Below are 24,538 nucleotides of genomic sequence, written 5' to 3' on the forward strand. Positions count from 1 at the left end.
TGCTTTTTGTGATAGCGCCATCCCACTGCAGGCAACACTATCAGTAACTGAAGCAGGGTGGATGCGAAGGCGTGCCTGGCTTTGCTTCATACCACTGATGTGAAGATATTGTTGACACGGCATGAAACCGTATTTTTCGTCGCTGACTCTCAAATTCAACAAAATGATTTTTTTCTCATTCAAATGAGCTTTCTTTGATTGCCCGATAATCCAGAAGTTATTGCAGCCCCTTCCATGCAAGAAAAGTCCATTGGCGACTGTACTTATCTGCATAACAGATTGAAGTTGAATATAACGAAATTATGATAGAACACAGCAGATTGACAATTTCACCAACTTCATTATATTGAGGTTTAACTGTGTTTACATTTAAATTTGCTAACATCAATGCTGTCACATTTTTTGTGGTGATAGCAATTATATACAGACATTCTAGGTGCATTTTTGCCGTTGGCGTTGGCGTCATCACGCTGTCCTGCTATTCACATTACATCTGTGGCCCATGCATGGAGGATTAGGAGGGGTCCAGAGACGCGCAGTGTGTTTGACTGCAAAAGTGATGAAGCCAAGTGGGTGCACCATTGTGCTCCGCTCAATTGGTTCTGCCAGAGCCAAGGCGGCACTCTAGCTTCCAATGCTGGCATGAGAAGTGTTTGCACACATGCATTCCTGCCGAGCAGCTGCTGTGTTCATACACCGCATCGTCGTGCACACAGTGGCGTGAGCAGAATTAATGTAAAGCTGAATTTATGTTATCCTTTCTTTGGATACTGACAGATGCCGACGATTATCCTTTGGTCACATCTTGTGCACCATTGAGGTGTGATGCGTGCAACACTGGTGGCATGCTTCTCATCATGCCTGCATCCTGAGATGCCTTCAGTGCAATGCTAAACTTTGGTATCACTTTCAAGGTGCCTTTGGCTGAAGGTGAAAATTTGTTACCCCTGTGGACATTGTCAAAGAGGTTGCATATTTCCTCTCTCTGTTGTTTTTCAACAGGGTATGCAGGTGTCTACTGTGAGCAGCATGTCGGTGAGTGCCAGCTGGGCCTGTGCCACCATGGTGGTGTCTGCACTGAAGGCCCTGTTGGGCCACTCTGCAACTGCCAGAACACTGGTATGTAAATGTACTAAAGGCAGCATCCCTTTCTTTTCTTTCCCCCCTCTTGTAGGCCTAGTTCTTGTGCTCAGAGTAAATATGGACATCCCAAGCTCAAAACTGCAGTACCTGTCGGGAATTTTGACAAAATTCTGCTAAGGTTCAGTTACTACTGCAAATAGTGTTTGCATTACAAGCATTATTTATACTGTAGCACCAGAAGTACTGAACTTTGAGGTAGCCTGAACTGTGCATGTGGGAAATCTGCATATGTTAAAAAGGTTCCAATTCCATCACGCTATTCCTGTGACATTGGGATGGATCTCTACTAGATTTGGGCGAATATAGACTTTTTCTAATGTGAATCAAATGTGAATAAGTATTGAATATTGAATAGTCAGAAGCAGATGCATATCTTTACAGCAGGAATATTTATTACAGTATAATTAAACACAACTGTACTGACTAAGTGCAAAAAGAGACAGCTAACTAGCAAGGACGAAGGATCAGCTTTAAATGCAAGGTAATTGTCATTAAAAGAACTGCATGAATAGCCTCTTCACATCTTTAGAGCCTGGTTCCAAACAAGCTTTTCCAAGAATAGTAAGCTGTTGATGACTACCTTTCTGAAAATGTTAAATAAATGATTGATAAAAAAAGATGAAAAGTTGTTAAAAATAGTAAAAAGAAAGCTGCTGAAAGACTGTGCTGTATACACATGTTGGAATGAAAAGATTACTGGTCGTAGCGTAAAAGGTAAAAATGCTATTTCACTAGACTGCCAAAACCATTGACACGCTACAAGCAAAAGTTACAGGTTGATACAGAACTAAAAACAAAGCTTGCATTACCCATTTTCTTTCTGCCTCACTTTGAAAACTTTTGTTGTTGTCTCACTTCCGATAATTTGTCATACTTTGTTTAACAGATGGAGAACAGCAAAACGACTTTAACAGTCCATTGTTGCAACATGCAGTCAAACCCACTTATAATGATACCGGTTTTACGACTATATTGGTTATGACAATGAGAAGCTGCTGCATCGTCAACTTTTGCATGTTTTCCATTGTGTAATAACCCGCTTACTACAATGCCCAGATGCCGCATTATTGGTTATAACAATGAAGTCTGGCTGCTGGGTGTCCATGCCGATAGTTAGTGAAATGCAAAATCCTTGAAAAGAAGAAAAGAAAATGAGAAATTGGAGCTGCTGCTTGATGGCCCGCTGCCCCAACAGCCGCCACGTGATCATTTTCCAGCCTTCTTCGCATGCCTCTCTACCGTTGCTCTTCCACCCCTCTGAACAGGAATGGGCTGCGCCCATAGCTCTATGCCGCACCACCGTCCGAAACACGAATGGACCATGCCCACAGTGCTGCTCCCAGATTGCTCTCTGGCTCCTCATTCAGCGTAGTTCTGCAAAAGCTTAATCACTAGCATTCGTCTTTGTTGGTTGCGTCGAAATCGTTCCTGGCCACCTGGTTTCTCGGCCTCATTTGACTCGCCACCGAAACGGAAGGTGGCTGATCTGCCCGCTTATCATTGGCAATGCACAACGTTGTCGGAGAAAAGAAAGTGCACGGCTATAGATTTGGAAACTAGGTGCTTCTAACCAATGGAGGCGATCGTCACGAACATGCTTGCATCAGATAGCGGCGGCGACGGCGGCAGCGATGATGTGGTAGGGCAGGCTGCCTCAGCGTTGTCCTCACAGGAGACCTGGCAGAAGATTCAGTCCCTCCGGAGCGTCATTTTCGCGAGGAACCTTCCACTGCACTACATGGAGCACCTGGATGCCTTGGAGAAGGGATGTCTGCAAGCTTCGTGTAAAGCATGCAAAGCTGATGGACGTAGGCTTTTCTCGTGCAAGCCAGTGAGAAGTATGTTGCGAGATGCTTGTGGCGATCTCTCTTCAGCGTTACTTCTGGATTTCTTGAGCTGACAGGCTGCCGCGCCAACCTTCTTGCATTTTTTAAAAGGGCCCTCTTGGGGCCACTTAAGTGATGCCTCGGCGGAGCTCGCATATCGCTTGCTGCCTGTGACCCCTCTTTGCAGTTGTCATAGCAGTGCCATTCTTTAATGCCAAGAGCCGCAGCTTGTTACACGCGATTGTAGCACCAAGGAAGCAGTTAAACGAGTGAACACAATCGGCAGCCAGATGGAGGAGGTTGGTGGGGAGGGGCACTGGCCCCACCATTGTAGTTTTCTCACATCAGCTCTGCCATCCCCCTAATTAGATTTTTTCATGTAACCCGGTTATAACAGTTATAGGTTATAACAATGGAATTTTCGTGGCACTTGAATATTGTTATAAGTGGGTTCGACTGTATTTGGTTATTTTCAAATATTTGAAAATACAGAATAGTTCCTTTTTGGATACAAATACAGATAGTTAGTGGGTAATATTCGATTCATGTTCAAAAACGTTAAATATTCACCTACCCCTAATCGCTACGCTTGCTAACTTCATCACAAACTTGCCCAAGCCTACTCATTTGTACAAAGCACATGAACTTGTAAACTGCTGGTTTTCTCTTGCTTTTTTGTTTGATGCAGTGCTTGCATGAATGCTACCCCTGCTTTTTCTCAGCCAGCTGTGTGCTTTCGGCACTACCTAATGACAAAACTCCTCCTTTACTCCCCATATAAAGCACTCAAATGTGGCCAAGACAAAGTTAGAGTGCAGACGTTTGGATAATTAAGGCTACAGTTGTCACAGCGAGTGTGCAGTGAATAGTGCAGGAATCGTGCCCCCCCCCCCACTTTTGTTTCTTTATTAAGGCCATTATGCTAAGTTTTTTACAGTTCTTCCAACTGTTCCTTTTTAGAGCACCTTCTCAGAGATTGGAATGTTAAGGGAATATTGCCTATTGTGTAAATTCTACAAATTGGCCAACCGGCTGTGAACTTCTGCACTTTTATTGTGAAATGCCCAATTTTTAGAGCTTGTTTACAATCATCCTGTGACACCAATAACTGTACGATTCTTTTTGTGTTCAGTTAAAAAAAAATATTTCAATAGACTATGAATACAGTCATCTAATGAATTTGTGACTTTTCAGACCTGTTCCATCATTTGGGCCTTCCCGCAGCACTTCCACCTATTCAATGGAACTGCTGATGGCAGCTGAAATTTTGGCTGCTATTATACCATGTGTTTCACGTAACTAGAAATAAACTTCAAAAAATAAAATGGTACACCTTAGACGAACGACACCAGCGACATATTGTTCACAGTTGTCTCGAGTTACTTGGGCTGTTTTATTTAAGTACGATTCGTTACCTAATTACTTTATTTTAATTATGCAAAATTTTAAATATTTATTTGGAGCATAACTTATATTTGAAAAGTTGAAGAGCATGCCCAGAAGCATTCAAGGATGCTGTTTCCTTGATGTTATCTTTTACATGCTTCTTTTTTTTCCAGCATCTGAAGAAAGCCCGTGAAGTATAAAAAATGCTGAAGCTGCGCTCTTGCACGTCTGAATGGCAGCTGTAAAAAAAAAAAAAAAGCCAAGTGTTTACATTTGTCTTCAGTGCCGGCCTGTCTCTCATCAGTTAGGACTGTGGCAGATATCAATCTTCCAAACAAAGGTGCTGATGTGCGCTGGACACTGAAGGCAGGTTGCTTTTTTTTTTTGCAATGTGCATGCAGGCTTCATTCTTTAGAAACACAATTGAGAGCGCTGTCATCCAGATCACAATTACTTAATTTTTTAAATACCTTGCGGGCTTTCTTAAGATGCCGAAAATAGAATCATGTGAAAGATGACGTCAAGAAACAGCTTCATTCAGTGTTTCTCAGCATACTCTAGAATTTTTCAAATACGACTTATGCCTTGAATAAATATTTAAAATTTTCGATAATTAAAAAAGTTGCAGTTTTGCCTGAAAGGCGAAGCATCGATTGCGATAGCAAATTGGCAGACATCCATACGAAGTAGGAATAGTACTTTTAGTGGCCGTATCAACTTGTAAACATTCACCTGCTAACTAAATTAACAAGCATGGTGTCACACATGCACAAGCAAACATGAACACATCTCACTCAATGACTGTGCGCACTCGCTGTCAAAACGCTGGAGTGAGAAAGCGCGGCAGCAGCAGCGAGTGAATTCACTATCGTGCTGCCTCTTGCTTCAACGCGGACTAAGTGGCCAGAGCACAGCGCACACAAAGCTATCGGCACTCAGCACACTATACCCCCATCGTAGTTCTCTCAATGTAGGGCCCGCATGGCCGCACCATATGTAGCCACCGCTGGAGTAGAATCTCCCCCCGGTGCCTTGCATGCGATGGAAGACGGTGTGCTTCCTCCCTGCTTTTGACTGTTGCGTGCGTGAGATTTAACCACCATTGTCAGCTAACCCTAGCATGCTTTCACTTGCACATGCAGCATATGGCGCGACGATGATGTTATCGCCCTTGGACTTTATACGGAACCTCACGGTGATGGTAGAAATGTGCCTGGAGTGTCCATATAATTGCTGTTACAATAATAAACGAATTTGCGTACTAAAAGTGGGTCACTGAAAGAAATCGGCCTTCATAGCCCTGCATTTCTTTTTACAACTCGAGGAGATCTTTTGCATTGTTTTGTGTGTGCAACATCCTGAACCAAAACCCTGTTATTTTGTTGTTGCTCTAGAGCTTGTTGTGTCTAAAGTTTGGGTAGCAACATTGAAAAGCAGCGCATAGAAACACGTGTCCGTTTTATAGTTTCGTTACCTTTTATCAAATGCTGTGTCCTGCTTGCCTGGTGGACGGTACCTCGATTTTTAAATCTGGCACACTGCAGTCTTATTTCATCAATTGAAAGGTGCCCATGTATAAAAAAAACTAATTAACAGAGAGACACAAACAGGGAGTTGCAAAGCAAACTGAAAAAATGCACACAATGGCACCGAATTATGAGGTTAAATTCAGTTTAGAAAGAGGTGGGGAGACAAATCCCTGTGGCAGTGGCCCAACTTCTGAAAAGTGGTTGCGAATTGTTGCAACAGCAAAACTTGCCATTACCAGATCTTGCTGGCCATTCTTCTTGTGGCGACGTGCTGTGTACCTGCGCTAATTCAAGGCCATCTGTTGCGCATGTATTGGGCCATCATCCCAGGAATTTACGTAATTAATTTTTTCTAAGTGCACAGGCTACTAGATAGTGCAGAGGTATAGGCTACTAGATTCACACTTTCTTGACGTTTGAGCTGTCAGCCTATGCATGCTCCAGTGAGCATTGTGTGTTTTATTGATATGTGTACATACACATACTCATCCAGGCTTCCGTGGTCCACTGTGTGAGGAGGACGTTGACGAATGTGCGGAGGACGGCAAGAACATCTGCCTAAATGGCGGCAGCTGTTTCAACCAGCCAGGAGGCTTTGAGTGCGTCTGCCCACCCGGATTTGGGGGGCCACATTGCGAGCAGGCTGTTGGCCCGTGCAAGGACAGCTCTCCCTGCATGCACAATGGCACTTGCCAGGAGGTCGATGGGGGCCTTAGCGGCAACACAAACTTCACCTGCCACTGCAGTGGCGTCCACTCGGGGCGCCACTGCGAGCTGCCTCGGACGTCTTGCACGCACTGGAGTTGCACCCTCGGCACCCAGTGCAGGGCGCAGCTTTGGTGTGGCTGCTTGCCTGGATATCGAGAGGGTAAGAGCCGAGATCGGCAGTTTCCACCAACCTGCCGATTTTTGTTTGTGTTTCATCTTGCCATGCGGCACCTAATTAGAGTAGTTGCCAACCACTTTTTGTATAAACGAGCTTGCACTGCCACGTGCTGTGTGAGCCTCCATTGTGCTGCTGTGCGTGCACACGATCCCGGAAAGTAGCAATTTATTGCCCAGATAATGTTACAAATAAACGGTTGGATTCAATGTCCCGAAGGTGCAAAGTGGGTTATGAGAGAAACTGTAGTGGAGGGCTTCATGTTACTTTTGACCACCTGAGGCTCTTTAAAGGGACACCAAATAGAAACGCCAAATCAGATTAGGCAGGTAAAGTATTCTTTAAAAAAAGTAAATTTTTAAAAATTTTGCGCTAAGGGGCTAAACACTTCAAGAGAAAATATAGGCCAAGGTTGCATGAATTTAGCACTGAAAGCCCTGCTCCAGCATGTCGATGTAACGTAACGGATTTCAAACTATGTTATTGTATTTGAGTTGTTGTGCTGCTGAAAAAGTTAAACTTGGCAAATTCAGTCTCTGGCTCCTTGAAATTGCAGTGCGGTTCATCTTTACCAGTAAAAAAAATTATGTGGGCCTGAGCAGATGTCGTCAGAATTTATGGCGTCACTGTGAGCTGGTGTGGGAACTTCTGGGCAGGGTCGCCACCCGTCTTTCATTTTTCCGTCTTTTGTGCCACGTCCATCCTCTTCTCACGGTAGGAGTGCCTTCTTTTTTTTTGGTATTGTAGAAGGATAACGTAATCATAGAGCTCAAGTTAGTTTTCTCTTTAGGGACTCTTTAACGTGCACCCAAAGCATGGTAAACAATGTTTTTGGATTCTGTCCCATTGGAATTTGGCCACTCCGGCTGGAAATCAAGTCCGTCACCTTGTGCTCAGCAGGAGAATGTCATAGCACGAATGTCAAGCAGGTATAGATGTAGTATTTGTTCTATTTGTTTGACAGGAATTCTAGTGCCCTTGTATGTAGCCCAATGAGTTACGTGAGGTGGCCCTGTTTACATGCTACATGATCATTTGTTACATGAAATTCTTTGGGGGGGAGGCGGGGGGGGGGGGCAGGCCAGCATACGAATGCAAGCTGGAAGCACCGTGATATAGATTCATGCCCACTTAAATGCTGTTGTAGACAACTGCCAACCTCCCCTGCACTACAAACATGGGAAGAACTGAGTATCCTTGCTATTGTCCCATTCCTGCAAAATTCACAATTTGGCAAATCACAATTTTGTCGCTCCTGTTGCCGGTCGCTTGTGCTAATCTTTTCTATTGCTGCTTTACTCGTTTTGCACTCGTGTGAAACCTGAGCACGAATGAATACATTTATAACCTACACTGGTGGCACGAATATTTGTGGCACTATTTGGTGGCACGAGCAGCTTTCTGAAAACCCCATGTGTGTGTGTGTGCATGGGATGACAGCCTTATACGAGTATTTACATGACCTCATAGTAGTAGACAGTTTAATTTCACAGCCTGATCGAATCCTTTCGCACAACCAAGAATCGGGTGTCTCTCAGTGGTGTAATTTTCCTTTGTGTAATTGTCTTGTACAGTTAAACCTCAATGTAACGAAGTAGGTAAAATCAGCAATTTGCTTCATTATATCAAAATTTCGTTGGATTGAAATCGGACCTTTTATGCCAATAACTACAGTTGCCGATCGATTTTTCTTACAAGGAAAGGGACCGCAGAATTTTCAGAATTATTGGGAAATCGAAAAAAGCAACTTTGAATGAGAAAACAATTCATTTTGATAAATTTCGTAGTCGGCGACAAATGATATGGTTTCATGCCACATTGACAATATCGTAACATCAGCAGTACTTCAAAAAATTTTGAAGTGAGGAAATGCGAGTGAGGTAGCTGCCACTAGTGCTTCCAATGTGTCTGACCTCCCATTGTCAAGCTTTGCAGAAAAAAAGCGAAAGTATGAATTAAAAGTCATGTACGTCCGCACCGACAATGCTGCAGTAAGCCACAATAAAATTTTAAGTGAAAAGGTAGAGGAAACTCAAAAGAAACCTTCGGAGGGGGCTCGGGCCCCAGAGCCTACAAACTGCCTAGTTAAACATGTGAATTTGCCAGCAGATCCTGCCACGGGCCAGTGTGTGCGGCCATCGAACTGCTCGTCACCTTCGAATCCATGCCTGCATGGAGGCACATGCTACGACTCCAGCCAGTCTCCATCACTGCAGACAGGAGGGCGGGCTTCATACCAGTGCTTCTGTGCAGCTGGTTTCCGTGGAACTCACTGTGAGGTCGCCGTCACCAGTGACCCCTGCGATGTCAACCCTTGCCAGAATGGAGCCACGTAATACATTACTGCATACTTCTTCAATTATGTTTGCTTTTTACTCATGGGCTGTTAGTTCTGTAATCTTCTTATTTTGATTTTTTTTTCATGCAGCTCGGTTATATAACAATTATCGGCTGTGAAAATGGTATTTTTGTAGGGCACTTGAATATTGTGTAAGTGGGTTTGACTGTATTTCTGGCCAAAGTGAGCTTTCACTGTTCCATTTGGCAAATGCATCAATAGATACGGTAAGGAATACGGTAAACTTCTGCTCATTTGACTCCAGTTCATTCAGTTTTTTTAATAATTCAATTTCCACTTAAGATCTTGGCAGGTGCCCATAAATTTCTATGAGCTAATTCTTCCATTAATTCGATCATGAAATTAGCCTAGCTGAATAATTTGAACATGACTGATCAAGACTCATGTGCCTGACCCAATGGTGACCTCAGTGAATACAGTGTCAATTTTGCAGTGGGAGAGAATGTGTCAGTCACATTCTCTCCCACTGGAAACATTGATTTTTGGCCTGCCCTTGGCAGAGTTTCAAGTGAAAATGGCAGCTCACAATGAATGCCTACTGTATTTACGGGATTCTAACACACACCTTTCTCCTGGGTCAGAAATCTTAGAGCGCTAAAAACACGAAGAACATAGAAAAAGAAACACACACTAGTCCACCTATCCATCCTTTCGGGTCAGAAAATTGCCTGCATGTTACAATTGTATATGCAACTGAAACCACATTGGTTGTGCTGGCAACAGCGTACTGTCAGAGCAAGGGCTATTGCCATTGTCATCACAAAGTGGACACACAAATTTTCACATAGGTTGGTGATTACAACATACTGTTTTCATTGTGAAAGGGCTTTTGAAAGAGAAGTTGCTTTATTAAGCTAATAAAAATGGAGTCGTGTCACATGTTTTCAGCGTGTCGGAGGGTTGCATCGCATGACAAAAGGGGGATCACCATCCTGTGCACAATAGTTGCGGAGTTCAAGAAATGCTAAATATAGAGCTTAGTGGAACAAACGGAGGACAACAACTATGTTGAGGTGTATAGGGATAAAGCGCTGTCTGAATCGGGGTGACGATGATCGACATTGAGTGTAAATGGAAATTTCTATTCTGTGATGTTAAACTCTACTGGTTTCATCTTTGTCTGGTTGCCATAATTGGAGGCATGCTTCATTTTTCTTGTTTTAAGATTGTGTGCACATTAGATTTAGTCATGCAATCTTTATACTTTAAGCTCATAAGAACTGGGTTACATCAGATTTGGTAGTGTGTCAAAATCGGTTAAACACTGCCAAGTAATGCAGCAGTGTGTTTGGATGTTTTTCTGCCTCTTAGTTTGACCCGCTGGATAATTAGATCAGTTTCGTCAGTCCCATGAAGGTTTAATTAACTGAAGTCAACTTAAATAATGAGAGTTGATCATAGAGGGAAGTCACAGGCTTTTATTTGATTGAATCAAGTGAGACCAGCTTGAGCTTTTCTTTTACAGCAGAGCTGTATATGGCTAGGGTAGCATAGATTTTTCGTGTCCGCACACAAAAGTTATCATTGTCATTGGCTCATACCTGTGTAAGCACTTATACTCCTCTAAGCAAGCAAAAAATGCAATTGCTCGTAGCCCCGTAAGGCAGAGGCACCCAGGAAAAGTGAAGTGAACAGTGCTTACATTGTTTAGAATCACACATACAACATACAAAACAACATGTCGAAAACTGTCATCGGCTGCCTTGGAGAAACCTACTTGGGTAGTGTTCAGCATGAGCTGCTCTGGCGAGGCCACATGTGGTTAGGACTCCCAAAGAACATCTCGTGTACGAAGCACAATGGCGTGAACTTAGACGAGAGTATGACGGTGGCATGGAGGGGCGGGGGGGGGGGGGGGGTGGCAAGCACAACCAAAGACCGTGCCTGAGAGGTCCACCGTAAGTGGCAGGCCAGACGGTACAACGTGTGTCGCGAATCGGAGAATGCAGTGAAGAGATGGAAAAGTCTCTTTGATGTCGAAATGCGATGTCAAAATGCTCATGGCTAGTCACTTTGCGTGGATTAGTTGCGATGACACTAGTCCTCTCGTCGTTGTTGGTGACTTCAGCGTGGATGTGTCGTGATCGAAAAGGGAGTGGTTTACGCATTTCGTGTTGGAGACATTTCACTAGCGATGCCGCACCGATCTGGCCTAACTGACCACCCAGCGACGTACGTGCATCGATTTGACATTGTCAAAGAATGTGTCTGCAGTTGCAAGCATGCCGATCAGCGACGACAAAGCCATTGTGACCGTCGTTACTAAGTGACAACGAGTGATGCAATAAAGTCTTTAGCACAAGTTTTCTTGCCACAATGTTTACAGCACCGCTGGTCATCCACCTTTGCAGGGCAGAATGTCGTTAAATTTTTTTTGTCGCAGTGATTTGGTAGTAGAGTCACCACCATTTATTTTTTAATGCCGGTGGCAACATGCTTTCTCACTCTTGTCTGATGCAGGTGTCGCTCGGACAATTGGGGAGTTGTGTGCCTCTGTCTGCCAGGGTATTCGGGTGATCTGTGCGAGCTGAAGGACGACCTGTGCGTCAGCAGCCCATGCCTCAACGGAGGAACCTGCGTTGGCCTGGTCAGTGTGTTGAGGCGGCAGTGTGTGTGAATGACTTGTTAATGTCACATATTCAATTTCAATGCCATTAACAAGTGGGAAATGTGAAGCAAAAACTTCATTGTGTGCTTAACAGTGCCAGAACTAAAGGACTATGTGAGAGGGTGATTTATTATAATGGAAAAGATGCCGAAAAGTTGGCCTAAAACAGTATGTCATAACTAGGGTTCCATGTTTTCGGTACATACGAATAGATGCTGAACATTAACCCCCGAGACGGTTGTCTCTGAATCAGTTAAAACCGAAAAACATTGAATTTGAGCTGCAATGAGCGTGCCTTGATGGCTGATAAACATCTCGCAATGTACAGGTTTATTTTTCCCAATAAGTTTAAGTATTAATTTCATACTCCTGAAAGCGTCACGTTTCAGTTATTGTCACTTGTTGGTGCGTTAATTAATTGTGTAGTACAGTAGAACCTCATTGATGCAATCCCGTTATGTAAGAATTTTTCGACGCAAACATTCGCAACGAAAACACAAAAAATTACCCAATGGAGTTACACATATTTTTCACCAGTTCATATTCACCAGTTCAAATGCGCTCTTTTGGCACCAACATTCGATACTTCGCCGAACTGTGATCATATGACACGTTTTCCGGCCTCTAGATCCGATGTAAGTAAATGCGCGAGATTGAAAACAGTAGCCACTCACCGCGGCAGCTTCATTGCAATACTCACCGACCCGTCTCAAGTGAAAACGCCGGCGCGCACTCAGTTCCTTATTCCATTATACCAGCAAATCTCCTCCCTGGTCGTCGCACGCCGCATTCACACCTATCGCTGCCAACCCTATTACAATAAGCATCTTCACCCGTTTCACAGCATGTGGTGTCCTTAAGAGCGTACGGCGCGCTTTTAATAGACGTTAACCGAAACGCACTGCCGTTCCGTGCTACAGATTGCTATCATATGATACTTTTTCCAGCCGCTAGGTCTCGTGTAAACAAGAAAAGGCAGGAGGCGGGCGCGAACGATTGAGAACAGTAGCCGCTCACCGCATCAGCTTCCCCGTAATATTTGCCCGTCCGTCTCGCGTGAAAGCGCTGGGGCCATAGAGTTTCATATTGTAGGAAACTCCATGGCCGGCGCGCACTCAATTTCTTACTCCGGTATACCAGCAAATATCCTCTCAGGTCGTCGCACGCCGCATTCACAGCTATCGCTTCCAACCCTATTGGGATAACCACCTTCACTTATCTGTTTCACAGCGCATGGGGCATAGTGCCGTTGGAAGCGTGCTGCACGCTTTTAATAGGCATTAACTGAAATGTGCCACCGTTCTCTGCTGCAGGCGGCATGATGTGAGCTTAACGTTTCACTCCGGTAGCATCCAGTGTGGCCCACTAACTCGATTTCGTTTTGGTTTCCCGTCGTGGTCTTAAAGCACTACATAACATAAAAATAACAAAACACGTCTCGGGCCGTCAGAGCCCCAGCAGCTCGACATGCATAGGCAACTCGTGCTGCAACGATGTGCGCGACGCTTCACATTATGAACATGTCAACTACAGTTGAGTCAGTCAAATTTTTAGTGAATTTCAATGATACGTTTTCCTGGGTAGCACGTTTTTCTCACTTTTTTTTTTCTTTCCTAAGCATATTAGCAAGGTTCTACTGTATTAGGTATTTATTCAATGAAGTTGTGTGATGGTCAGGTGCGCTATGTTTTCTCTAGTAATTATAGTCTCTTTACAACGCATTATCATCATCATCACCACCATCATCATCATTACAACACAAGCCCTGACAAACACAGATTCAAAGGGGAAAGTATAACTGGTGATAAATAACCCCCAAATTTGAAGAAAAATACATACTGAGAACACAGAACCCTAGTTATAGTCAGCTGGGGTGCTATAACATAAAACTATTCCAAACATTTCTGTTCCAATTCTGCTATCAGTCCTCCACAATTGGTCAGAAAATTTTTGGGATGCCCCCTGAGATCGCTTGTCTGTCACGCGACGTCATGAAAACTGTGATAGCTCCACATCTTGTATGACATATGCGCACTGATTATGCACCATTAAACCGAATAAAAAAATTATTATTGCTGATTGGATGCCTTTTCGCCATTAGCTCTTTCCTATTGGTCAAAAGTTTTTGCACCCACTTCATCTGTCTGTCACATGACGACGCAAAACAGCGAAAACTCACCGCGTCAGAGTGACGTGTACGTGTTAAAGATGCATTAATATGCCAAACAAAAGTGATATTTCTGAATAGCCAAAGACTGCCCCGTTGCGAAAGGAATAGAAGACGGCTGCCCGCCGATCGTTCAGACACTCACTACTCATACCTGCCGGTGAGCATGGACTTAATTCCATATAATAACTTTTTTGTGTGGCAGTAAAACGTTATAGAGCCCTTTCGGCACGTATACTACATTGCTCTGCCAACTCTTCTTTGCTGAGGGTTCGTTTTAGCGGCATTCTTAACATTCCGTTGCACGCCGCCGCGATTTCCGACCAGCCACCACAAGCTAATTAAGGGAAAGCAGACCAGTCGCAGACGCCGGCGCTACCCTCTTTGTCCGGTTATCTATTTTCACTGTGCTGGCTCGGCCCCATTGAAACCCTCTCCACTTTGATGCGCTTCTCGCCTCTTGTCAGCCAATTACACAAGCAAAACCGCTCGCTGTAAGCAATGTTATTAGATTTAAAAGCGAATAACGGTGACCTCCTATGAGCGAGGAGAGTGTTTGATTGGGCTGTTCAGACAACACTGCGGGTCACCGCCCGGTGCTTGCGTCAGCAGTTACGTAAATTTGCCGTCAGGAGATTGGAACAAAAAGAGATTGGAATAGTTTACATTATAGCTCAGCATTAGGCTAAGGGAATATTTAACAAAAGGAAAGGGAGAAATTGGCGATTATTATTATTTCAGAATTATCATATTGGGCGGTCTGCACTGAGAGCTTTGGCACATACATTAATGAGACAAGGCACTTTCCCAATCATAGTAACGACAAGGAAAAATCAAGAGCAGAATGCAGCGCTCTAGCTAAACACCATGAGAAACATGACCAGTGCACTCACTTCTATGACACTTAGTGCATGACACCGAAGCTGGTGCACTGAAGAACATTCTTCTGGAATCTTGTTACATGCAGGCTATGCCTGAAAGAGATTTTGTCTCTTTCAATTTAATTCAGACGAAGTTCAAGTTCATACAGTTCGTTCAACTTTGATTCAAATCCCGCTTTAATTAGTTGAACGTTATAGTGGGGATTCATATCAGTTCCTTGACAACCTTTGACGCAGCTGCTTTTTGGCTCTTCTGTGAGCAATTAAAAATATTTGTGAAATAGCTGGACATTTGCCGTACCTACATACATGCTCAGAAGGGCCAAGAAAGCATTGGTATGTAATTTATTTATTTTTTCAGCCAGTTTGAGAAGAGCATGTTGTTAGCACCAGATCTTGTGGTGTTGCCAGTCATGCTGTAGCATTGTGGTAAACTGTCAAGTTTGAGTTGAGCTTCCAAGTGCGGAATTCTGGAACAATGTGAAAAAAGACATCACAATGTTGTCTTCGGAGCGCAGTGTTCCTCACGGGATGGCCGAGCCTCGTCAGTGGTCACCTAAAGTACGACATTCGAGAGCAGGAAACTTGGGCCATGCCTTTTTTGTGAACTAACCACGGAAAAGATAGGCTGCAGTGTTGACTGTCAGTCCTACCTAACAATCTTAAAAAGAAAACATTGATATATAAATGTTATTTCATGCCGAAATTTGAAGGAGTATTTCATTAACTATGTAGCTAGAGAATAAAAATTAATTTGTGTCGTTGTTATGTTAGCATTCCTTGTTCACTTCTAAGCGTGGAAAAAAAAGTTTTTTTTTTGTTTGTGTGGAAAATTTATATATTTTCTTTTGTGCCTGGAAAGATGTTTCACAATGGCATATCAGTCTATGATCATGTTAGAAAGAAACTGTGTTGTATGAATAACATAAAAATTATTGTTGAGATATGAATATGTATACCTTAATGTGCATGTTCATTGGTGTATATATATATGAACAATGTATTCAAAATCTCTGCTGCCAAATATACAATAGGGGCATGGGCCTTTGCCAAGCTGCTGCATTAGTGGCTTTGTGCCCTTGTCCTGGCATTTGTACTTTACTTTTCTTTTTGTAAAGAATGAATGCTGAAGTAAAGTACTGGAATGGAAAACATCCTGCTCAGTCGTTTGCACTTCTGCTGATCTTTTTATTTGTACATTTCTCTCCAGAGCATGTTCGAGGTAACATAGAGCATCGCATTATTCACTGGCATAATCAGTGCTGCAAAAGAGAACATTCAAGCCTTCCTCAAATAGTTATGCCAAGCTTAAGCTGTTCTCAGGCGGAAACTGCAGAAAAGTGCTACTTGCATTTTGGCTGCATCCTGCCTAATCCCTTAACTACATAGGCCCTGCCAGATGTAGTGTTTTCTTACAGTACAATCTTGGGTCTCGTTATGTAACATATTTTGTTTGTACATGTAATTAGTAAATTGTGTCAAGTGATAATAAAGAGGTTACTTATGTTGCACTTCAATATGAAATTAAATACAGTTTGGCGACTTTTATTAGATTTTTCCTGCTAATCTCACTGATGTTGCATGGTTACAAACTTTGTGGGCACTTGTTATTGGAGTACAGTGCCTTCAGTGTGGTGGCCTCTTGATTCAAAGCAAGCAGCAGGTCTTAGCAGATCATGCCCTCCAAGATCAGCAGTGCTACAATGTAAAACCAGGGGTTTGTAACAGTCCCCAGAATTGTGGAAGAATTGTGCAGCCCCTCCAGTTGCAATTTTCCGCTTCAGCTTTGCAGCATGAAATAAATGTTGAAGGCTTTCTAAAGGGTGGATTTAGTGTTTGCCTTCAGTGACCTTTTAGTATAATAATGTATAATAACCACACATATTACTTTATACATAAAAACCTGCTTTCAGGTGAATGACTTTGTCTGCAAGTGTGAAAGTGGCTGGACAGGAAAGCAGTGTGACCGACAGCATGACCCCTGTCGTGGAGCCAATCCCTGTCTGCATGGTACCTGCCACACTCTTTTGGGTGGCCGCTTTCACTGCCAGTGTCTGCCGGGATACTCGGGTGAGCTGTGCTTCTGTGAGCACTAGTAGTACAATGCCAGCATCCAAGTGGTACTAAGCAAAGAGCAAGCTTATACAAATGCAAAGCTGCTGTCAGACTTAATGCAAACTGTGAAGATACATCTATAATGGCTCAGCCAGTATAACGGCAGTGGAGCTTGCGTAGCGCACGAAAGTAGGAAGGGAAGGACAGAGACAGGTAAAGAACGGTTGCCCAAGCCTCTACCCTAATACAGTATAACAAACGTGGAGTGTATGGAGAAAACATAAAATTCTTTGGAAGGAATGCCTATCAAGATGCACATTCAAGTCGCTGAAACCGGAAATCTCTGCACCTCTAGCCAAACCAGATGCCGCAGCAGGCCGTACTTCCTGTTTATCTTTCCCCCTTCTTTCTGTCTATTACTGCTCGCATGCATTTGCTTGACTGCGCACTGCCACTTCGTCATGGCCTTGTGCAGCGGCAAACTTTGGAGCCTAGTCTTATTGGTCTCATTTAGGATGTGGTCAATAATGCGTAAATCTGGTTACAACATATTAATTGCGACCTTGAGTACGACGACTGGCGTTTTTGAGCAGGTGCAATCAGTCCATGCACTGTGCCCAAACGAGGCGAGCACGTGAACCCACAGTGTTTCAGGGAGATCGCGGCTTGACAAGGATGTGCACTTCATTTGAGCGAGATAACAGGGCCTGACAAGGATGTTCACTTCATGCTAACGACAGCACGTCACTCATGGGCGTCTGCTAAAGGCATGACAGTTGCGCTCTTCCGCAGTTTAGTTTTCGTTTTCGAAGTGAAATTGTCCAGAATTCATTATGCTGCAGAAATTAGCAGCATTAACTTTTTGTATGTCTGGAACCTGTTATGAACTCCTTGGATGACTAGTTTCAAATACAGTTGAACCTCGCAATAACGAAATCCACGGGGAAGATGAAAAAATTAGTTTTCGCGAGGATTTTGTTGTTGCGAAATGAGACAGCACAGATAGGTAATGCATCGTAGAATGAAACTTCGCTGTCAAAATTCGGTTAGCCTACTTTGGCAAGCTTTTTTGCTTGAGGATGTGGAACCGCATTGCCGTCAGTACAAAGTGCACCGCATGTGTCAATCAGCAGTGGCAGCACTGCCGTGGAGCAGTATTCTTGGCCATTTGCTTTCGAAGATACGATCACTTTTGCGAGATTTTGTGTAACTCGGCACCATATGCAGAGCAACAGCACTTCACGCAAGCAGCTGCGTTTCTCCAGCGCATACTGTCGCTCATAGGCAGCTGATCGAGATTACGGTCCCTTCACATAAATCTACGTCCGGAGCCGAATCTGCGTACGATGCCTGTTGGGTGGCACCGAAACCAGCGTTCTTGAAGCAAGGGATGCATGTTCCCGAATGATCGCTTAATCAGTGCCTGGTGCGTGGCACTACATGCTGCAACTGCCATCTCAAGCATCATAAACAATTCCATGTCAGTGGGACTTGGATTTCTTTGTTTGTGCTGCATTTTGCTCACCGAGGTGTACATAAAGCACTGCACTAGGTGTGTAAAAACCATTGTCGCATGTCGGTCGCAACATTCATACCACTTCGAACGGGTGATCATCAAACAAGATGGTGGCCGTGACGTATTTCTGGCGCACGTGATCGCTCCCGGAGCTTGGTTGTTTTTGTAAACAAAAATGGCGGCGCCCACGCAAGTGTAGTGTGGTGGTATTTTACGCAATTTTAATGCAAAGAATCGCATTTGAGCACATTTTGGAGCCTGCTAGCCTTGCACTAGTAGGTAATATGCGGGGTTACGTTCCGGCAAATTTCGTTGATGCAGGATTGTAGTACAGCAACATTTCGTTGTCGAGAGGTATGAAATTCTTGAATCCTATGGGCATTCGCCGGGGGGAACAAAAATATATTGTTGTCGTGGGGTTTCAGTATCGCAGGTTTCAACTGTAATCCATTAAGATGAATCATCTTGCTGGGTGCCAAGCACACTGTCTTGTCACAGTACCAGTAACACTGTTGCCTGTAAACGCCTACATGTCTGGTGCCATGTTGGAAAGCTTTCATGTTTCATACATGGCCAGTGGGCTTCTAATTAGTGATTTCGCTTATCTAGAAGCTTTTTCCAATTTTTACACCTTCGAGTTAACAGCGTTTTACTGCTTAATTTTGCATAAGCCTGTCACAAGTTTGTGTGTACCTTTTAATGTTTCAAATTATTTAACGATTTGAGGGTCACTACATTAATGTACAGCAGCAGAAATGAGCCCCAAATGGTCACTGTCGCAACTGTTTAGTGGCGACTGAATATTTTGAAAGAATGATTCTTTTTGTATGTTTACACAACACGTTTTCACTTAAATTGTTTTACTATCCCGCCCATTGTACACACGCTTAACAGGAGTGTGGGCAATCCACCCCCATGTATGCATGATGCCTGCAGGATGTGACAAGGCATTCTTGTGGGTTTTTTGCCATTTGCTTTCATTGTGAGCAAGGCTCCCATGGGGAAGCCAGAACATTATTTTTTTTAACAACTTTCATCTTTGTCAGTGCTATGTCTTTTTTGCCTGGGACCAAACAGGATTCCATCAAACATTCTATGTCAGTGAATACCTGTGGTGCATGTGGCAGAGATTATATTGATGTTGTTGTGGGCATTGTTCATGCCACAAAGTGCACATCAGATTTAGTGGAGTTTTAGAGTATTTTAAAGGAGTTTAACTGCCGATGACTGGGGACTCAACTTGTAGTTAATCCCTTGATTGCCATGAGAAATTTCGAAAGATTGATTAAAAGTGCAAATTTTTTATGTCTGCATTTATTTTGCCATTTCTTTATAAAACATATGGTACCAGGAATGCCTATAGTGCTTTTACTGCTCTTGTTGAAAAATATTGCAAAGTACATTGCGTGTTATTTATTAATTTATGTATCACAATTGCATGATAGTGCAAACATTTGTCATGACGAGTGTTTCAATCTTGCGTCATGATGGGTTCAGTCATGACGAGTTTCAAACTTGTGTTCCAATCCTACTGTAGTTGCCCTCATCATCAACAATTATGGGGCTTGTTTTTCAGTCCTACTGCAGTCGCCCTTATCTCCCATGCTTTCAGGTGAGCTATGCGAAAGGAGGGATGTTTGTACAGCTGACTGCATCAATGGAACCTTGTTCTGCCACGAGCCAGGTTGGCAGTGCGACTGCCAACGTGGTGGGGAGACATGTGGAAGTGATGCAACTGCGTCATCTGCTCCCGGTCCCTGCAGTGAGCGGCCATGTGCAAACAATGCCACCTGCCACCACAGTGAGCTGGAGCCGCAGGGCTACGTATGTGCCTGCCCTCTGGGGCTGGTGGGCACCCACTGCGAACACGATGTGGATGAATGTGCTGGGCATAAGTGCCCCAGTGGAATGCAGTGCATAGACAAGCTTCGTGGATACGAGTGCAGGTGAGTGCAGTACAGTCAAACCTTGATATATCGAACACGGATATATAGAGTTATAGAGTTATTATATAGGATATATAGAGTTATATATAGAGTTATAGATATAGAGATATTGAACACTTTCTATATTACCTGGAAAATCACATGCATATTTTATTTTTTATTTCGAACGGGGTCAGATGTAAAATGGATATATCGAACTCCACCATGCCAGACCACGTGCACTCTGTGGACAGGCGGTGAGCTTTCCCACAACAACCTCAAAAATAGCAGTGGCACGATGGGCATTCCCGGCTGCTGCGCACTATAGCTGCACACATCGATCGCGCCGAGGGCGCTATTTGAACGTAGCGGCTTACATACGCAGCGGCTTGGCTAGTTCGACATCAACGACGCATTGCATTTGCCGCACTGACTCCTCCTCGGTGCCGTGCTCTGCGCCTGCCATGCCTTGCGAGAACTGGCGGTTTGCAACTGTGAAGGCACACTCACGGGGCTCACCCATAGACGCCTTGGCAGATGCCACTTAATACTTTGCTATTGACAGTGTTTCAAAATGCTTCGATTGACGGATGTGGAGATCATAGCAGAAGTAGCAGCCAAACGAAGACGCTGCCAAGGTTGATCCCGCAAGCACTGATTTTGTCCCGCTCCTGACTTCGCCTGAGGCTGTAGCTGCTTTGGCCCTTCTAGCCGCTACTGCGGTGCTATAGAGGGCATCGGCCTATCGCTTGTGGATCTTTTAGACTCTTTTGAGGACACTGTGTTTAAGCAAGTGGCTGCCAATAAGAAGGAGATTACACTACTGCAGTACTTTCAGCCAAATAAATAAATACTTTGTGTGAAGCTTCGAGTATTTACTGCACCACGATTTGGGCGCAATCGGGGATCGTTGTTCGGAGCGCATGATTGGCCTAGACTGCGCAGACTTCGCACGGCTGACTAAGTTGGCACGGCCTACGCTAATTGTGCGCGCCGCAATCAACCGCGCGCTCCCGGCTGACGAAGGCAGCGTGGCCTAGGCCAATTGCACGCGGCGCAACCGAATGCACACCCCGAACAACGATCCCCGGTCGCGCCCTCGGTTCATTGATTTATTTGCAGAAGTTTTTGACACATATTTTTACGTGATTTTATATATTGAATTCTGGCTATATCGAACTGTGTCACGATCACCACGCTGTTCGATATACCGAGGTTCGACTGTATCATGAGTAAAGTAGCATCGCGATGACGACTGCTACAGTTGCAAACCAAATCAAACTATGAGGTTTAACCTTTTCAGTGAGGGCCTCCATATTGAGACGCTACTTTTGAATGTTCTGATGGGTGATGTCAATACAGTAGAACCCCATGCGTGCATTTTGAAAACAAAAAGAAACATACTAACTGAGAAAAACATACGATCCGATGTAACTAAAAAAAGTCAGTTTCGCCTGAAAAGTGAACCATTGATTTTGATAGCAAATTAGTAGATAGCCATAATAAGTAAAGATAGTAGTCTTATCGGCTGTATAAACTTTTAAACACTTGCTTACTAACCAAATTAACAAGCATGGTGTCAGCACGCAAAGGCAAACATGTACACATCACACTCGATGACCGCGGACACTCGCTTTCAAAACGCTGGCGTGAGGAAGTGCGGCAGCAGTAGGGAAGAAAGTGGCCTTTGTGCTGTCTATCACTTCATTGCAAACTGAACGGTGAGAACACACCACACGACGAATAGTTGCATTGGCGACTAAAGTTGCAGTTTGGTGCCGAATTGACATTGATCTGTTTACAGTAGGCTCGCAAGACTCGGAAAGTCGACATGCCAGTTCGCAACAACTGAAAGTGAGGGTACGAGATGGCAACGAAGTTGGTCATGACTGCCATATTTGCGACATGCCGTACGATGGCCTCTCATTCCTAACAGTGTTGTAGACGCACATCAGTTTCTTTTTGTAGCTTCGAACAAAGCATCACAGGGTTAGCTTTGGATTTACGTGGTGGGCGTGGAGGTGTCATGCAACTATTGTGCTCACCGCCTGGTTGCATTCATTTGCAAGAATGATGGATGGACAAGGACAAATGGAGGGAGCAGAGGGGGTACTGCGCAAACTTCCCGTAACCCTCCCGGTTTTAAAATCTTCGACAGATAGCAAATCATGTTGAAGATGAAAATTAAAAGGCGCCAGATCTACCGTCGGCACTAACCACGGTCGACCCACAGCATCAACGATAGGTACACGTGGAGCTGTGATCGAGTCACATGATGCATTGTATGCGCTTTCGTCTGTCACACAGATTGGCGGTATGATAATCCACCTGCCATAAATGTGGGAAAGCCTTTCTGTATTTCAGAGGAAAACTGGAAAGCAAGTCTTTCTATGCAATATAAGATTGCCATAAAATGCAGGTCCACTATTAAACTAAGGACCTGATTGGTATTCAATACAAGATAACATCACTAATTCTTTAGTTTCAAAAGGGGGGAAAAATTCTTCAGTCTATTCAACCAACATTCTATTGATAAAAAAATATTTTCGAGACTTTTATTCTAGAACTGAGTGCTGGTACACTAATTTGGAGTTCCCTTTAATAAGAGTAGGCCGTACTGTATAACACGATTTCTGTGCACCCAAATTACTGATAGCTTGCTACATTTTTGTTAAGCAATGCTAGGAGACTGCAGAACATGTGCATCACCATGTTTTCTTGCCCAAAATTTGTAAGCATTAAGCTTTTTGATAAATTTTCTGATATTGGATATTTGATTCGAGATTTGCCTTTTTTTTTTCTTGATTCAATTTGATATTCGTTTCAAAATCTACTATTGGTGTTTGTGCACCCCTATTCTACAGTCATAAATTAGTTGTCAGGGAGGCCTGAAATTCTTCGTTGTATAGGCAAATTCTAGTGGTCTTCGCTGTGGAATCGAATATGTGTGATAGATAGGAATTTGGCTGATACTTAATCAGTTCTTCGTTATACAGGTAATTTCGCTTTAGAGGCATTTGTTGTAGAACCATTCAGCTGTATATGATGGCTAAAGGTGCCAAATGCAAGTACAGTCAAAACTCAATAATTCGAACTCGAACTGGCCTGAAAATTCGTTTGAATTTAAGGAAGCTCACTGAATGGAGGACTTGCGGCATGGTGCAGCACAGCGTTAGGCAGCACATGTGCTGAGATAAAACACGTTTGGCTTCATGGCAGTGCGACACTTGATGCAATGAAGCCACACTTCTGGGTAAAATTTGCATGCAACCTGCACCCTGACAGTGTTAAATTAAACAAATTTTTGGTGGGGGTTATATGCCCGAAAATATGGTACAGTTAAACCTCAGTATAACGAACTCTGTAAAATCAGCACATTGCTTTTTTTATATTGAAATTTCATTGTATTAAATTTTATTGTATTATAATTTGACCTTTTGTACAAATAAATAGTCGCCGATTGATTTTTCTGTCATTGAAGAGGCTGCAAATTTATCCGAATTAACTAGCAGTCAAAAACAGAAAATGTGAATGAGAAAAAAATTAATTTTGTTGAATTTGAGAGTCGGCGACGAAAGATATGGTTTCATGCCGTGTCAGTGATATCTTGAAATCGTCAGCGGGGAGTGAAACTAGCCATGCTTTCACGTCCACTTCGCCCCCACGGCTGAAAGTGTTGCCCGTACTGGGACGACGCTATCATGAAAAGCACCGGCAGCGGGGAGCAAATGCTTCAACATGTCTCCGAAACGCAATTTTATGCAATCTCCGATACTAAACACGCAGAAAGACAGCACACACGATGCCCCATCATCTCGGCATGCCCTCTTTGAAAACTGGAATAGATTACCTATAAAACAGGGCACGCGAGCTGCTAACAGCCATGCGCAGTCACTGTTGCACTAGAAAAGGTGACGCATGCCAAACTTCCCCCAACTCCGTAACAGCACCCTTGTTTGGTCGCAGCTGATGACAGTATGACTGGCATGTGACATTCCCTCCGACGTAGCCGCGTTGGGGTGCCGGTTTCTTGCTGTTGTGATCGCCCCTGTCAAGGCATTCACCTGTATCGCTGCTCACAGTGTCATGAGAAGTGGCTATGATCTGTTTCTGACACGAAACAGTTACCTAATTGAGTACAATTATCTTGAAAGTTTGGTACAGCTGTGCCTAGTACTAAGCCATTGGTGAAATTGGGAGATACAATGCGGTGCTATCTCTCAGGTGGACAGCACACACCAATCCCGCTTGGCTTGTGCA

At 43.8% G+C, this 24,538-nt stretch overlaps 1 protein-coding gene across 1 annotated transcript in view; it reads left to right on the top strand.

Moving 5' to 3' along the window:
• crb (cell polarity complex component crumbs) overlaps positions 1-24,538 on the top strand; it is a 248,365-nt gene that overhangs the window by 142,436 nt on the left and 81,391 nt on the right. Inside the window, exons 6-11 of the mRNA XM_075678266.1 lie at positions 1,003-1,119; positions 6,378-6,752; positions 8,877-9,099; positions 11,587-11,713; positions 16,696-16,852; positions 19,966-20,299. Of these exons, the coding sequence (XP_075534381.1) occupies positions 1,003-1,119; positions 6,378-6,752; positions 8,877-9,099; positions 11,587-11,713; positions 16,696-16,852; positions 19,966-20,299 (1,333 nt within the window). The remainder of the gene's footprint in view (positions 1-1,002; positions 1,120-6,377; positions 6,753-8,876; positions 9,100-11,586; positions 11,714-16,695; positions 16,853-19,965; positions 20,300-24,538) is intronic.

Source organism: Dermacentor variabilis, unplaced genomic scaffold, assembly GCF_050947875.1.
Source record: "Dermacentor variabilis isolate Ectoservices unplaced genomic scaffold, ASM5094787v1 scaffold_18, whole genome shotgun sequence".
NCBI lineage: Eukaryota > Metazoa > Arthropoda > Arachnida > Ixodida > Ixodidae > Dermacentor > Dermacentor variabilis.